The 18,630-nt window shown below is 34.3% G+C and overlaps 1 protein-coding gene across 2 annotated transcripts in view; it reads right to left on the bottom strand.

Moving 5' to 3' along the window:
• The window catches only part of IMMP2L (inner mitochondrial membrane peptidase subunit 2), a 496,621-nt gene that overhangs the window by 147,492 nt on the left and 330,499 nt on the right, over nucleotides 1-18,630 (bottom strand). For both annotated transcript variants that reach the window (XM_075493958.1, XM_075493967.1), the window contains exon 4: nucleotides 7,206-7,271. In XM_075493958.1, the coding sequence (XP_075350073.1) occupies nucleotides 7,206-7,271 (66 nt within the window). The remainder of the gene's footprint in view (nucleotides 1-7,205; nucleotides 7,272-18,630) is intronic.

Raw genomic sequence — 18,630 nt, 5'->3', positions numbered from 1 at the left:
GCTTGTCTGCCTCTTTTCTATAATATATATTAGCATAAGATAGAATGGTACTTCACACAGTTACAGCTAATGCTGGCAGTAAGTGTCTGCAGATACTCTTCCTGCATATACTGGAGTATACTTTATAATAACCATGGGCTGCATAACTACAGGGATTTATTGAAAGTCATGAGAAATGTTACTCCAAGGTGCCTACAGAGCATTTAAGAAACTTCCCCACAGTTTATTACTCTGGCAGATTAAAATAGTCTTTGAACACTACTGAGACTCGTTATGTACAGTGTTCACAGATCTGCCATCTTAAAAGAGATGCTGCTTTTTGCATTTTAGAGTGCTGCTTCTCTAATTAAACCAAAAAAAAAAAGAAGAGAAAAAGGCAGAAATAATTAAAAAAACCCCTTCTCCCTCCTGTAGATGCAGCTGTCATTTGTGTCTTGGTTCAGATGCACACTAATAGAGAGTGGCTGAGTACATATTGCAATTGCAATTGCATACTCAGTTTTTAGTACTTTTGGGTTTAGTTTGAATAATAACTCTGTGAAAACTAGTGTTATTGATGGTATCTCTTTTATTGTCTCTTAGTGTTGTCCAAATCAAACCTACTCACTTCAGAGGTAATATGTTGTTTCTTTTGTCTATAAGCTAACACTGCAAATTCTGTACAATCTCAGAGAACCATTTTATATTGTCTTTTTTCCTGTAATACTTAGAGTTCCAGAGGTCACACTGGGTCTACATTGTAACTCCATTGTTTTCAGTGAATTTTGACAAATGAAACCAACTGAAATATCAGAGAAATGGTATTGATGATACACACTATCTTTTAGCAACCTTACTGCTGCTATGGGTACTCTTAAGAAGAAAATATGTCTTTAAAATGTAATGGATATTAAAGGAATGAAGACTTTACTGCATGGAGCAATGAGTAAATACTGCTATAATATTAACACTCACACTTTCCAATGTAGAAAAGAAAAGTAAAAAATTAGTCTGGAAAATGACATCTTTTCATTTTTTGCATTTTCATATTTTTTGCCTTTCTAAATAATTATTTTATCCTGTGTTTTCTGAACACAAAAGATAGCATATTTGTAAATTTTTTTCTTGAAATTCAACTTCCTATTCTTATTCTTTCTGTCTCTTCATGCACCTTCCTCAAATATTAGGCAACCGAAATCTAATGCAAAGCAAAAACATTTCTCCATATTTTATAAAGAGTATGAAGAATGCCAAATTTTAGAAATCCAGCTTTGCAGACCTTCATTACTGGGCCTAAAGATCTATAGAATCTTAGAAATTCATTATGGATACAGAAAATCTTCATCCCAGGTTTGTCAGATTGTTTTTGTAGTTTAAAGATGCTGTACCAATATACATTCCCATCATTTGCATTTACAGAAATGGAGTCCAGTCATGCAAGGACTCTGCATATGGAAATGCTTTCAAAATCAATGGAAACTCTATTTAGGAGACTTGCAAGGGTACGATCAATGCTGAAGAGTCATGACAGAGCAGTATAGCTGGAACCTAACAAAAGCTTTCATTGGCTTAAAAAAAATCCCATCAGTACCTAACAATAAGTAGTGCAAAATAAACTGCATAAATCCTATGAGGTATGCATTCTGTGCACATGGCCACAAAATAAAAATATTTCTAAGACGAAGAGTTTTTTATCGAAGGGGTAGTTTGACTGCTACTACATCCTTTAGATACATAAAATGCAAAGACAGAACAATCTGAAGACTGCAATTAGTTAGTAAAAAAGAAAGATGTTCCAAAATTTGTAATCTCTGAGGACAGTGCTGTGTCTCTGTAGAGTAGAATCAGTTCTCATTTCTGTCGATCCCACTAGCACTCCTGTTAACGTGGATCCCCACGCTCACAGATCTATACTTACAACCCAAAGACAATGGACTTTGAGGAAGAAGGGAATAGGATACAACCATAAATATAGCCTGTGTATCATGATCAACTGTGATTCCTAGTCTTTTGGTGTCTTTTACTGATATTCCATTTTCCCATTCTAAGTTTGAGCCATTGCAAGCAGTACTTTACCACATTACCATTACCTCAGAACAGTTACCAGAGGTCTTTGCGTGTATGTCGGGGTGGGGGTGGATGAGGGAACAAGAAGACTCTTCCTACAGCACTAGTGAACATAAAATTATTTCTGTATGATTAAACGGCAAAGGTCTGGATGCAATTCCTGCCAGGTGGTTGCCCTGAAGATGTTACGTATAGAGACATTCTTGTGCCACAACACTGGCAAAGTCTGAGTTTTTCTGAAGGCTATTCTGCTTCCTACAGGCAGGCAGTAATTTTGTGCTATAATCTAACACAAGTTGCTATCAAGCAGTAGAGTCTCTGCATGAAGACAGCTGTTTTGTTGGACAACTATCCTTGGTCCTCAGTGAAAACAAATAGCAGCACAACTATCTGATGAAACTGAGCTAGTTCAGTAAAAAAACAGTAAGAAAACTTGTTGATTGTCTTTTTCATACTGAAGGGATACTGGATGCCACCTGCTCTCTGAGAAAAAAAAAAGCAACCAAACACCTGCATGGAGTAGTGAACAGTTTGTTTGAAGCTGAAAGGGTTCTCCAACAAGTGGACAGAATGACCAGATTTTGGTTATATTTTAAGGCAGTATGGGATCTTTGACTGGAAGAAATATAACAACCTGCATGAACTTGACAACAGGAGTACATGAAGTTATACTGTGATTGCGGCATTTAATAGCTGCTGATGGGCTTTATTTCTATTAATTCTCTACTCCTTTTTCAAACCCCTTTATATCTCTGTCCTTCCTAACATTCTGTGGCAATAGTTTCTGCAATTTAATGATGGACCTTGTAGTAAAAGTTGAAAAGTTACTGAAGTTTGGTTTCGACCTACAGCCTAATAATATAATGATCTCTCTCTGCATTGTCATGCTTTGAGAAACAAGGAGTATTTCCTTATTCACATCTTCAGAGCAGTTTTGCAAGATGCAACACTTAAATGCAACATCATTTTGCTGAACCGTTCGGTCCTCAGAACACTCCTAAATAGCCTAACAAAATCCCCTGAAAAAACCTTTTAAAATTACTCTTCCTAGGGGCTCACAAATCATTCATAAATCAGGTGCTGTATTAAGAAGCAAACAATTATATGAAAGAAACAGAACTGGCACACCAAGCTCCTGCAGACCTGTGCAACTGTGACAGACAGAAGGAAAACAAATTAGTTCAGTAAATTACTTAACAGACTTAATTTTAAATGTTACTAGTTTAATCCTAATTTTGGTTTACTTTGCATAAACCTTTATTTATTTGTGTTATTGAAAACATACCATAACTCATCTATGATAGATTACTATAGATTTTTGAATTTCCACTAGTGCATTTAAGATAAATGAGTTTTAATAAGTTTAATTTCAAGTTATTCAAAGTGTTTTATAATACCAACATTAATTTTTAACAAATTAGATTATATTGACTTTTAAAAGAAGGCCTCCTTTGGAAGAATTATAATTTAAACAGTCTTCAGGAACCATTGTAATGATTTCCTACTTAAAGTTAATTCTCCTGTGAATCCATGGAAGACAAAACAAAACCTGAGCTATGGGACCTACACTTTGCAATATTGTCTATATACAAGCTGACCTACAGGTTCATTCTCAAAGGCTAAATGGTGATTTTCTGTCTATTCTTTAAATTCTTTTGAGGAGGGAGTTCTACTAGCTTATCCAAATTAAATTATCTGTTATAGGTTTGTGGCATGTATTACACACTTCTGGGGATTTACAAGACACTACCAAACTCATTTCACCTGGACTACCAACTAGAATGGAAACAATAACAGAAAATTGAAATGCCAGAATTTTTATTCAGTGAGTTTGTAGCATTTTTCAGTCCCTCAAAGCATATTTCAAAAGGTGAAGTACTGTGTAGTCCATAATGTCTGACTACCCGAAAAATACAAAATGAAAGGTTGAAATGGACCCATTCTAGATCTCTCACCTACATTCCTTTTCAAAAACTAGAGGTCAGTCTTTATTATTTTCAAAATGTCACACTTTTTATCTTATTTAATGCTTTTAGAAATGAAGAACTGAAAGCCAAGATTTTTCTGCTGTGGAGTCATAACACCTGAACTCGAGTCAAACTATAAGGAACCTTTCCTATGGTACTAACAGCTCTGCCTATTTCATCTTTCATTACTTTCAGTAATTAACAAATAGTAAAATGCTAACTAACTTATTTTAATTGATAACATGAGAAAACACAACATTCTTGTAACAAATTATCCCTAATCATGTACCAAATAGATCGAATAAAAATAATTCATTCATCTATGAAAGCATAACTACAGACTCACAGACCATATTGTCTATCACCTATCTCATGGAGCACTAAATTAAAATACTTTCCAACTCACAATTATTTGCAAACCTTTCTTCACAATGGAAGACTCACCACTGAAAGTGTGTATTAATTAATTATGTCATATGACACCAAGCAAAATTTGCAGAGCAACAGATAGACTTTTTATATTGCACTGACCTTCCAGATAAAATGTCTAAAACAACGCAATTCTCTGTATAACCACCACCTCTCCACAAAACCATTGTACCCACAAACAGCCCTAGAAGTGCTAGAACCCCACCATATCTAACTGATGATTCGTACTCGTCTGTACCCTGGAACTGAAATAACTGCTCTGCAGTGAGACTGGATGTTTTCTCAGCAAAAAGGAATTCTGATTGATCAATGAAGCTGCAAAAGGCTTAAAGAAGTGGGGTTTTTTAACATACAGGCATATATACTACACTTCAAAGACCTAATATTAAGAATGAGGATGTTCAAATGTTCCTCTAAGTTCAGTATATATTAGTTTTGCATCACATTTCACCGATACCAAAAAAGAGTCAGAACAATAGCAAAGAGTCCCATACTTTCAGATATATTTTTGTACATGACCCATGTTACTTTCTATTTCATTCAGAGCATCATTGTATGCTGATCAGGAATAATTCAATATATAAAAATATATAGACATAAAACCTTAAGATATCAAAACCAATTATTTTTGGTTTGTAATAAAGACTGTCTTCAGACATCAAATAACAGTCAAAATCTTCTATTTATGTTTTCTATACATGCTTTCAGTTACCAGTTGTCTGTTTCAATCACAAATATCCTAGTCACATACCTGCTTGCAGTACCATTACAAAAATAATATATTATAGAAAAATCTTGCCACCTTTGCTGTTTTATCTTATTATCTAAGCTTTTGCTTTACCCTAGTGCTATGAAAAGTGGCAACTATTACTTATATTTCCTACACATACACCATTAAGGGACAACAATATGTAATAAAAACTTAACAAGTTATAATAGTCCAATAATTTATTCTTTAGCTAAAAAGTAGCTTCTACAGTTAAAGCAAAAGGCTCTGGGACAATTTTCATGTGTTCAAATAGAAAAAATGCACATCTGGATTACTGAGATTAATATTTCTATCAATAAATTAATCTAACCTGTTTTATCAAAGACAAATGAGGATCATTGTACAGTCTTCTGTACCCATGAGTGATTCACTAACCTACAGGTTTATCAGTATTCTGCACACACTCTCACAGCTATTATTCCCCACACCTTTGTCCATTTGGCCAAGAACACCCACAGAATTTAATGAAAAGTTCAGAGTCTTAAGGCATTTGAATGTACAGCATAATTAATTTTCTACAGCTGGAATTTCAGTTATTACATGTCTTTTGTATTATCAAAAACTACATTCAGTTTCAAAAATTCAGACAAATATGTTAATAATATAGAACAGTGAAAAGTAACACTTGAAGTTGCCTTATATTGCTATCCCTTTCCGACGCTGCTACAGAAATGAATGAGGAATACTGAATCATGAATACCAGTCTTATCACTTATATGAATTACAGCACTAATATCAACTACATCAAGGAATAAGTACCTTCTTATGGACATAAATCTATAAAAGGTATCACTCAGTAGCACACACTACTCCTATGCTTTTATTTCTTTAAAGTGATAGCTAGTTTTAGCTGTAGATGTTCATAGATTTTGGACATCAATTATCTTCTTAGTGTCTGTTATTTCAGATATTTTGCTTCAGCAGAAATGTCAGAATTTAATTTTATTTCTCAAACTGAGATGATTTGGAATTTTTCAATAAAACAGAAATTATATCAACTGCAAGAGGGAAAAAAAAAAAAGACACAGACATATTCCATAGTGCCCAAAAGCCCACCAGTGCTGCTATTAACTGGGGCTCATTGAGACCACACTCAAATCCTTGATTTGAATTGCAGCTGCCAAGTACTTCTTAAGTATTCACTACACCAGAGCAAGAATCATTATCTAAATGAATTGAGTCTCAGTCTGCCATATTGTCTGAGAGCTCCCAGGGTCATTCATATCTTAGTGTGGGAAACCAGGGATTTACCCTCCCAGCTCTATGCCAATTCTATTCTGTACCTGGGAAAAAGAAACCCTTTCAAACAAGTGTTTTCATCAAAATAATACTGTTCCCACAAAAACTTTTGATTTACATCTACTAGAAATTTATTTCCAGCCAGCCCCAGTAGGAAGGTCTATCTGTCAGAGTAAACCAAGTCTTGAAGTACTCTAGAGACTACTCTTGCTACAATTTTTTTTCTGATAGAATAATTTACTCCAAATCAGTTCCACCATATTTCCTACAGATTCCTATACACTGCAGTGAAGGCAGTCACCTATGAGGGTCCTTTGTCTCAAAAATAAAATAATATAAATTTAAAAACCCCTAAAATCTGAAACAAATAAAAAAAACCCCAACCCCTAAAACCACCCTATTTTTATTTGCCAATCAGAGTATGAAACAGCAGCTGGACCCTCTGCATGAAAAATCACAGCCCTATAATCTTATGGAGAAAATGCTCTACAATTACCTGCCTTGATACATGACAGAGATATTCTAAGAAACAAGCATTATTTGCACCCATGTACCTTTCAGGAGAGAGTGAGCAGTTTTGTGTAGCATTTCTCCTCTCATTAAAAAGGAGACAGGTACAATGCTGACATCTCTGTTAAGAATAGATAGAAAGAAAATACTAGAAAGTTCTCGTTGTCTAGGATACTGATATAAAATCCACTGAAAAGCTGCACTATTCCTATAAAGACTCAGAGACTAAGGCTTAAAATACTTACTTGATAATGTCTCCTTCAAGAGCAATCACTCGTTTAATGATCTTCTGTTCAGGGTTTCTAGGAGACCTGAGACAGGGGATAAGGTTATACAATCAGTAATGTTCCTGTTGTTTTAAGAAAATGAAAAGAAATTCCACAAAGAAATAGACACTATTCAAGTCATTAGGAGATTCCATGTTCTCCTTGATACAGCATCAGTCATGATATTCCACCCTGATGTGAAGCTACTGTAATCATTCTCATGGCAAACCATCGTTGAAAAGCAGATGCTGAAAAATGACCTGCATACAAACACCACAACAATCAGCATACCTTTTATCATGAAAAATACACTCCACAACATTCAAAGTAGAATGTCCCACTACCAATGAAGAGGATACCTTTGCAAATAGATTAGTGTATTAAAACCTGAATTACCCATCAAACTTTAACATTATATTGTGTTTAAACATTCATGTCATTCACTCACTTTGGGAAAAAAAATCTCCCTATGTTATTTTAATATCTATCACTAATTTAGGTAAACCTTGCTTAGGGAATTGTGGAAGTTTAAAAAAAGTTGTAAAATTTTCTGAAAGTTTCAGCTTTATCCAAAGCTTCTTAATGCAATACCATGTTTTCACTTCAAGTTATTTTCCTATAAGCATGTTTTACTGAGTGGATTCTGATCATGCATTACATAGTGTTGAGAAAGCAAAGCTGAACTTGCATGCCCAGCCTGAATACTTCAACTTCCTGGATGCATATTAATAGATAGCACTATAAGAAGTGTTATTCCACCAAAGTTTTGACAGGTTAATGTAGACATATGTACACCATAAAATTTCTTTCTTTTCTGTATACTTTATCTCTTTTTTTTCATTCTTCACTTTTATTTAACTATGCAAACTTAGTAGAGTGTTTTCATGTTATTTAAAAAATTCTTTTTATTTGCTGCTTGTATACAGGAATTTCTGTGAAGGAACAAATGGTTTTGATTTTCTGCTGATGCTTGAGTTCATATTAGACTCCAAGTACAGCCTGCTAGACATGCAATTGCAAGAGCTTTATATTACAGTTTTCATGCCTAAAACCATTGGCCATGCCATCCTCACAACAGACCTGTACCTTTGAGCTCATGTCTCGTGAGCTGGTAGCACACTAAGATTACATTTCCTTAAAAACCACAGCTGAGATGAGCCTGGATGAAAAACTTGTTGCACTGCTGCATGACTAAAGGCAGTTCACTTTCAGTTCCAAAAGTTAAAAAGAAAAATAGTTTCAGGCTTATTCAATTTTTTTTAATATGAAGCCAAAAAAGTGTTCCAAACATTTTAAAAGCGGTTTGGTTTTTTTGGTGTGTGTCAATATATTTTAATTATGTTTATATTTCAATGTAATAAAACAAAATTCAAGAAGCATAATTTTGAATTTCAAAATATCAAATAGTTTCACTTTACAGTTTACCAAGCCTGAAAATCCTATTTTCACAAAGCAGTGTGGAGCAGTCAACATGAATAAGGACCATACTTTGATTCCCTAGTCATCACTGGAATTTTCAAATCATGATATCATTTACAGTAATATTTTACTTAGCATTAATTTTACCTGAAGAGTTGTATATTCCAGTTTAGTCTTGTCTTTCATGTTCTCTATCAGGCTGAGAATACACATTTTTCTAATATTTTACATTTCAGTCTTGGGAGAAATTAATCAAGTTTTAGATGCTCATCTGATTCAAATATCTGAATTATCCACAGCACTTTCTGATGCTGCTCCCTAGCAGGCTTCAATGCACACTCATTCAAGCATTGACCACCTCTCTTTCTCAGTCAGAGCACAACCTAAGAAAAACAACATACCTTTATTATTAAAAGCTATTATAAATTAAAAATATTTGCAAAAATTACTGTACTGCTAAGTGATTTCATTTTTAATTAATTGAGGCTCAGATTGTAATATTTTCATTAAAAAATTAATGGAAATAACAATATGTAATGTATGTGATGAACTGTGCATTTCTCAAACACTGAATGAAAACAAATTTTAAGTTTACTCTTTCAAAATTTTGTTCTGATTTAGCACCTTACTTTCAAAGGTTCTTTGAAATTCCCCATGTAAGCATTTTCACTTGATTAGTATGTATATATTGTAATGTAATTACTGACCTCTCCCTTAATTTGCCTTCCTTGTGGAAAAAATTGTAATGACCTTGAATAAACATCACTCTCAATCTGAGATATGAGTATTTGTTCTAAGAGTGGTTACTTTTCTTCTAGTAACGACATATTTAAACAAAACAGATAATTTATCAGAAAGACTTCAAGGAATTCCTTGTAGATAGTTACTATAAATCAGGAATATTTTTAATATTTGAAGCCAGAATAGTTTAAAAATAAACTTTTTACTAATGTTCTGATTATAATTCATGAAAATGGCAAAGGACTGGTAAGGAGGGAGCAGCAGGTTCAAACTGGCCAATAACACAGGCACTTTTAAAACAAGGATTTTCAAGAGGCAATCAGAATGTTTTGTTCAAGAGCCACAGTGATTGAACAGGAGATAAGAGACTAGTTCTGAAGTGATGGATATTGATGCCTTCCTGAAAGGTTTTTAGTGTAACACTGGGATTTCATTGATTGTGGAAATCACAAAACCATGCAGATATAGGCAATTTCTGTCTGAAATTTCACAGCAGGTATAGAGCAAATTAAACAATGAAGGAGAGAAAAACCCCAAAACATCGTAACCAGTAATTGTTTAGTACTTCTCTCTAACTGATATCAGTGAGGTAACAAACAATAATCTTTGCAAATGGGATTTGTTCAAAACAGAAGGAAATAGAAAAACAAAAGAAAATGTTGATTTAACTGTTTGCACCTCTCCTAAATTACACTGTGTTTTTTTCTTTCTCCTTATATGAAAGGTCATATTCAGGCATGTTCCTTTTAAGTTATATTGTGTGGGAAAAGATGAGATTTCTTACACACAATTAATATATTTTTTCTCCCAAACATGTCATTCAGAAAATATAAAGATCATTAGTATGAATTAATAACAACCATACATACTTTTACCAGCCAGATCCATATCTGATGTTTCACAGAGCAGTCACCATTCCTTGATGATTTTCTAAATCAGCCTCTCAAAAAGTTGTTTACTTTTTCCTCAGTAAAAATATTTCCTCATCTACATATAACCATTTTTCACTATGCATGAATGAGAGACATCAGTGCAAGTAGAAACAGTCAGAATGACTACGGAAATCTCAAGCACATTACAAATATTAATGCACAAGCAGCAGCTAGCAGCACATCAGGAATGCACTAGGAAAAACATCTCTGGAAAATAAATCCACTTCTTAAATGCAGATTGAATTCTACTCCACTCATAGTCACTTTTCCTTCCATGAAGAAAAGGGCAAAACAGGCAAGTCTAGCAGTGTGTCCCTCAAGCCATCAAGTTTGAGCATAACTCATTGTTATCAATTTCTCTTTAAACAGCATTATTCTTTGTTCAAGCACCTCAAGAGAATGACCACTGTATAATACAAAAAGAAAGCAATGGCCTGTGTAGCATCCAAGACTGATAAATATTTTTTATTTTATCTGTCAAAACAATTCTTTAAACTTCACCTACAGATCACCTGGTGGCTGGCTGCAAATAATAGAACAAAAGAGCAACATCCTCTCTGTCTGAAATACCTTCTGATAATGGGACATTTCTCTCTGCTTTAGAAAAACTTCTAATTTGGTCCAAACTTTAAGTTTATGCACAGTGCAATGCAGAAATTGCAGCCTCATGCACAAAGACATGAATCATGACATTAAAATCCAGATTCAGAGTTTTAAGATAAACAATTTACCAAAGGAAAATTAGACATTTGGCATGTATTTGTTTCTGGTTTTCCAGATGCAACCTTAGCAACTCAGAGTAAGCAACCTGCCACAATTAGCTTCTGGTAATAATCCTAGCTTCTTCTCCTAAATCTATATGTTTGTCTTATTCTGTATTGACTTTCAGCTCTATAGTCCTTATCCACACCCAGCTTTCATTAAAAACTAATGAGCAATTCCACCACAGTAAAAGAAGAAAAACAAATGCCCGTGTCATCAGGACATCATTAACTTTGGATTAAAACCTCTCACGTTTGGTCATTTGTTTGAAAAGGAATTGAGAGAGTTAGGTTAAGTAGAGGTGAAAGTAGATCACCGCAGTGATTAGGGCAGATTCAAATTCCTTATTCATCCCCAGCAATTACTTCAAGGTACAATATTCTAACCTCCAGCTTACGCACTATGCTGGGGCAAGTCTCCCTTTATGTATCCAATTGATACTGCTGAAAAAAAAAAACCAACAGACTACATAGGAAACCTCCTCTCCCTACACACACATTTAGTTCTAAAGTTAAAAGCTATGCTTTAGCAGAAGAGCTGCAAAGAGTTCAATTTCCTTTTTCTTTTTTAAAAAAAAAAAAAAAGCTTTTCAGAGCTGAAGAGACACTGCATGTCATCACAGAGAGAAAATATTGAGAGGAAGGAGACTGGTCAGACAGCGTCAGCAGGGTTTTATCAGTGATGCATCCCCAAAACCCCAGTCTGAAATAAACTAATAATTGACAAGTTGATAAGAAGAGTTAGTTTCTTGAGGTGGGATAGAATAATAGCTGAATTTCTATTAGACAGTGACACTTTGCTCTATTTCAGGAAAGCACTCACAACCTTTTCTAGTTATTACCACAATATCACTTCTCCAATAAAAATGAAACATTTATTTATGTTTTTATTTTTAATTATATGCTCTTACAAAACCCATATGTATATATGTACACACACACATATTTATATAGACACACATAAATTTATACAAGAATCCATTCTTCTATGTTCAACCCTGTATTAACAGTATGGGATTGCAGCACTACAAAACATGTTTGCCAGGAAAGACAGGAGGAATGATACAGCCAGCAGAAAAATCCACTGTTTAGCAAGCGATTGTTAGACAAAAATACTGACAATTCTCTGAAGGCTTTCTCCTTTCCTGATTGAGCAAATGAATACTTCAGTCACAATATTGCTCCTAAACTTTTCCTTTCCATCATTTTGATTATTTATTTGCTCTAATGGATATTGCTTAGCACAATTTTAAATAACTGCTCCATAAGCTAACTAACATTTGATCAATCATGAACTTTTCATAATATTTCCACTCTTTGTATGTGTTATTTGACCCTTCTTTCATTCTTTGAGTTGTCTGACTGTATTCTTCTCAAGAGTGCCCACAGCAAATCATGCTTAAGAGCTTGAAACTGAAGTTTCTACAGGCTTTTGTAGAGAGAGAGTGCTTTTTAGACTATATCCTAAGATCCCAGCAAGATAAGTGAAGGAAGACAGTTGATTCATTTCTATTCTCCAAAGGGATATTCACATGTATCCCCAAATGCTATGTGATATCATTCCCTGCTGAGCATGCAGTCTCTGTAATAAATTAAAAAAGTAACCTACCGATCCTAGATAATGATCAAACAAAATGTTCAATGCCCAGACACACAGCATACATACCAAAAGCAATTATATTTTTCAACATATATTATCACAATAGCTATCATGAAAAGAAGAAAGAAATTAGACCTGAATAACAGTAAAGTCCAACTAAATAAATGCTACAATATACGATAATTTTTATTTTCTTTTTCCTTGAATGAACACTCAGATTTTCCGGGTGCACGCATTAGAAAAAGAAGATAAGACCTGATACTGTGAACTCATAATGAATGAGCAGCTAATATGTTCCAAACAGATAGCTTGAATTAGATACTTTGATGATCTTCATACACTTAATGTTACCCATCCATTATCCTAGTCAACCTGCATGGGTTTTGTGCTCACTATTGAAAATTACTGGAATTTTGATACTAACTGAGCATTTTCCAGAACAGGACAAAAACAGGTATTTATTAAAAATTTGCAGTGAAAAGTGCCTGAAGTTTGCACTGTTTATGTGTGTCTATCTATGTATATACATATATATATGTATATTACTGTTAGCACATGGCTTCAATTTTTATGAGATAGAAGCAAGGTGTTTAGGCAGCAACTGGAAGTTTGCCTTCAGATTATTCACAGTTTACTTCAGATTGAGATTTATGTGATTTGATGGTCACCTACATGGAGGTAACTGACACAATGAACACTGTGTTGTTATAGCATGAACAGACTGAAATAATGAAGGCCATCTTCTTCACAAACATTATTTCTGCTTTTATTTATGTTGTTAATGCCAGACACTGAGAAGGATTTAACTCCACAAAACAAGATAAGGGGGAGCTTTTGAGATCTTAGTCTAATACTGGGATCCAAAGCTATTCACTCAGTGACCTCTTCATTTCCCAAAACTAATTCCTCTCTGATCAAAAATTCCAATGTAGTTACAGTTTACACTTCTGGGAGTTTCCAGAATTGCTGCAGGATGAAAAATTAGTTGTTTATCTCCTTCTCGAGTCTTTTGGGGATCCAGAAAATAGCCATATTAGTAACTAAAATGTAGATGGAGCCCAGAATAAATGGCATTAACATACCTACAGAATTGTGAACCTCAAAGTACAGTTTTGGTGGCTTTACTTTTAAAACATGTTTGGAAGAAGAGGAAATAGAGAGGCAGTGGAACTATCTCATCCTTATTTTCTGGCTTTGCTTAATAAGATAAACAGGGAGTTTTACATGGCTGCATCATACACTAGATAAAGACATTGACCCTCAAAAATGTTTTGTGCCCTTGATCTATGATGAACAAGCTTCCTGTTGCCAGCATAGTAGTTGATGCTCAAACTTTGTACAGTCGGAAATATGTAGCAATATCCATTCTTTCATCCCTCCCAGTACTATAGCTATGATAAAACAGATCCAACATATCCAACTCTAAATGTTGCATAAGAATGCAAATTTACTTAATATATGCACATATTTTCTAAACAAAAACATTTTAAATCCGTTCATTTCACTTTTTTCCCAGTCCATAACTTTTATCTAAATTCCATACTTCCTTAAGCAGATAATGAATCTCATAATAATCGTAATATTTAACTAATCACATCACAGGTTCTGAGACAATTTCTATACTGTGGAAAATAACACAATATATAATAGTGGAGGAAAAAAAATGACCACACTTATTTTATTCTTTTTTGCTGTCATTCCTGTTGTAAATTTCTATTATATAGAATTTCTGCATTAAATGTATCCAGTAACCAGGTCCAATATCTGTGTTAAGTTGGGACCCACCAGTACAAGAAAGATACTGACAACTGGAAAAAGTGACGGACCACCAAAATAATAGTAACAGAAGAGTAATGTAACAGCAGTGGCTAAGGAAATTGGGTTTGTGCAGATCAGAGATAAGACAAATGGTTTAATTGCTATGGTGATCTATCTAACTGGTGATTAGGTATTCAGACTTTTCAGAGAGGTGCACAGCAGAAGGAGGGAATGAAACAGCATGAGTTGCAGTAAGGGAAATTCCAGTTGGATACTAGAAAAATTTTCAAACTTCACGAGGTTAAGCAGTGGTGCAGGTTGCCCAGAGAGGCTGGGAATCACAGATACTCAGAGCTCAACTGGATAAGGCTCTGAGCAGCCTGACCCAACTTCAGAGTTGACCCTGCCTTGAGTGGTTGGTAGGACTAGATAATCATCAGACGTGCCTTACAACATAAATTATTTTTCACTTCTAACTATGCACAGCCTTTAGTCTTATTCAAATATATGAAGAATCATGATGTTGATACCTTAAAAAACAACATATTTCATCTGGGATGGAGGCTCTGATGCCAGAAGAGACCGTACTGATCACCTTAATTAACTGCTGTAGCCCGCAGACTTCTTTTCTTTTCTGTCTTTTTGGATAGTACCTAATTCTATTATAAAGCATTTTTAGAGAAGGTTATGATATCTTGTCTCAAACATTCTGAGTGACGATGAGTCTAACATCCAGAGAAATTACTCCAAAGTTTAATTATCCTTGCTATTAGGAAATTGCATCTGCATTCAAAATTGAATTTAACCAACTTCAATTTCATGCCTTCTCCTCCAAGGCAGAAAAACCCTCAACATCTTATTTCTTCTTCATGCAAAAAGATTTAGGCACAACAGTTCTTCTTAAAGTTCTCTTGGAATCATCACCTAGAACTCCTTAACCTTCTCAGTACACAGTTAGTTTTCCAATTCCAGGACCACTTTTGTGACCGTACTTCAAACTTCCTCCAACATTTCCATTTTCTTCTTGGCACGCAGACATGAGAACCTAGTATTATTCAGCTTGGATTATTATTATACTTAATAATAAATTAAGTAGAGTAACCTGGTATTATTATGCTGGCTCAATGCAAAATCTCTTTCCTATTTCCCAATATTCCATTCATTTTGTATATTCAGGCAAAAAGCTCATCTTTTTCATCCTAGGAACTGATGTCAAAAGGATACAAAAAGTGACATCTAAATCCTTCTCTGAGTAAACTGCTTGCTAAAACAGTTAACCAATAAAGTTTTGATTACTACTTGCACTTCACATTCTGTAAAGCATGTTTTTGGACAGTAACTGTGATTCAGGTCATGCTGTAACGACATGGCTGCCTGATTATTTATTGCCCTGTCTATCTCTGTATTGTTTGCAAGCTTAACCAATGATTATGAAGACAATTGACAAAACCAGAACCTAGCTTTGGATCACAAAGCAATCTGCTGGAAGTCTTACCATTCACAGATGTCTCCAACCATATCTACATCTTCACAGTTGAACTGAACCTGTTTATAATCTGTCTAATGTGGCCCACATTAATTCCATAAAAGGCAAGTTTCTAGATCAGGATATTATGTGGTAGCAAAAAGAATTCTTGAAGAAACCAAATATACTATATTATGGCCTTTATTAAAATTATATTTATCTAGTTGTTTTGTAATTTTATTGATAAAACATACCAGGTTTGCCTGACAAAGCCTATTTCTGAATCAATTGACCTTAACCATATTTTAACTTCTACTGATAGAATGAGAAATAAACCATGTGATCATTTTGCTCAGATAAGACGTTCCTAAGGCCTTTCTCTTTGTTTTAAATACTGGAAATTTATTGCAAGTCTTGAAGTCATTTGCATTTTCTTCTTTGTCTTTCTTCCCCTTCAACTGCTAAAGAGGCATTTTCCAAACGGTATTCCATACTACAAAAATTGTTTGAGTCCATGCTCACCTGTCAGTAGCAATGTCTGACCCAGTTTTGACCTTAAAGAGTGTTATAACTTTAAAGGAAGTGACATAGATTAGCAATTTTGTCAAACAGAAATATTATGCAGAAATCGTACGTAATTTTGACAATGTTAGCAGATAACAAGAGCAACAGAAAACATTCTTCAATTGCTCCTCTGGGCTAAGTTTGAGGAAGCAGGCCCCAGCTCTAATAAATACTGGTTTAGTGAACCATTTTGAACATTCACCATTTTTCATCCATAATTTACAAAATAAGTACTTCAAGACAGCAGTTGCACCAACTGGTTCGGCATAAGTTCCAGTGACGCTTGATTTGCTCAGCAGCTCCAGTGGAAAATATGTACAAAGATATAATTAAAAATATGAGGAAAACTGTACTTCTAATAACATCCTGTAATTCTTAATTTAACTTCACATTACATCAGCATTTCTTAGTCAAACCTCTGTTAAAAAGCAAAATCACTCACTGCCAACAAACTATTTTGTTTTTACTGAAAGTAGTGTTTTATAATAATTACAGATTGCAAGTACACAGTTGGAAAGGTAGTATTTTATTTTTATTAAATTTTAAACTGTTTGCACATAACCTAAAACAATGCTTCCCTGAAACTTCATGGGGAATTCTGAGCAATCTCTAAACAAAAATAATAATCTGAATATATCACCTGCATAAAGCCTCAGTAAAGGAGTCTTACACTTTGCCATATAGACATGGAATAATTAGAACATGTAAACAATTCTCTTAAGCTCAGCAATTCTTGGATATCTGCGTTTGTTCCTTTCTCACGGGCCCTCATTCCTTAGCTCCTCTGATTTAGTCGAGTTTTCAAAGTGAGCAGGAATGTATCTCTCCAAGGATAATACAGTCAGAACAAAACTAGCTTCCATGGTAAATACCCATCCATAATGTATCTCCTGGTACCAGACGTTATTTAGCAGAGATCACCTACACTAAGATGAAGAAGTTGGAGGGAAAAGAATAAAGATCAGCATACTTTCAAAGCAACTGAGCTTTCCCTGGTATATCTACAGCATGCTATACAGTTGCACCCTCATAGTTAGATGAGACATCAGTAGTAGCAGATTTTCAGCATTTTTCATAGATGTTGAAAGGTTATTGAAAATAATTTGGATCTTTGTTAGTGGATAACTATGGACTCTACCCAGTGTAAACTAGAGGTATAATTCCTACGTGACAAAATTAAGCAAGCCTTCCTACACTTTGGATCCAGCAATCAAAATTGTGCATCTGAAAAACTTTCAGAATTACATACAAGACAAAGTCAAGAAAAAGACAGAAAGAAAAAAATCGAATACATCTCCATTAGAAATTACTATTTAAAAATTTCAGCCAGTTTGCTAAAGTGAGGCAAAAAAAACCCTAAAATTGAAAAAAAAAAAAAAAGAGGAAAATTGAAAACTCAAAATGTTTCACTGCAATAAAACTAACTGGTACTGCAAAACTATATGACAAGTCACTCTGAAAAACCTCAAAATACTATAGTAACTCAGAAGCATAGCTACTATTTTGAAGTAAAATCTCATTTAATTGCTTCTCAGACTTCCAATCTGACCACTTTGAGGTTAAACGACTCAGCCGCTTGTAATGCAGACTGTGTAATCACGATAGTTATGTGCACTTGACCTTCCTCTTGTTAACAGAGAGACTCAATTAATTACTTGCTGTTTTAACCAGCCATTTCACCTTATCTTCACCTTTTCCAAAAGGGCTGAAAAACTCTATACCTTAACCTTTGACTTTGAAAGCATACATAGAAATATTTATCCACCAAATAGGAAGCTAGCACAATCTAGGAATGAGAGTATCTGGGCTTCTATGCTTAAGTCAACAACAGTAATATATTCACTGTTTCATTAACCATTATGCTGTAGCGTAGGAACCATATTTCATCTTTACTATAGCTGGCCAAATATTCTACTTTGTAATGGAAATAAAATATGACTGACTTCTGTTGCAACAGACAACATAGGGAAAGGCACAGAAAACTGCAAAATGTAATCAAATGCTTGAAAAATCATTCTCAGGTTGCCATATGAGATACTAGATAGAAATAACCTATTTAATCTATACCTAATCTATTAGTATGATTTTTAAAATTATGCTTATTTTTAAAGAATCTTACATGCTGCAAGATGCACTTCTATACTTTCTTTGATTCTGGGATTAG

The sequence above is a fragment of the Mycteria americana genome, chromosome 1, assembly GCF_035582795.1.
Source record: "Mycteria americana isolate JAX WOST 10 ecotype Jacksonville Zoo and Gardens chromosome 1, USCA_MyAme_1.0, whole genome shotgun sequence".
NCBI lineage: Eukaryota > Metazoa > Chordata > Aves > Ciconiiformes > Ciconiidae > Mycteria > Mycteria americana.
This window is presented reverse-complemented; position numbering and strand designations above follow the sequence as displayed.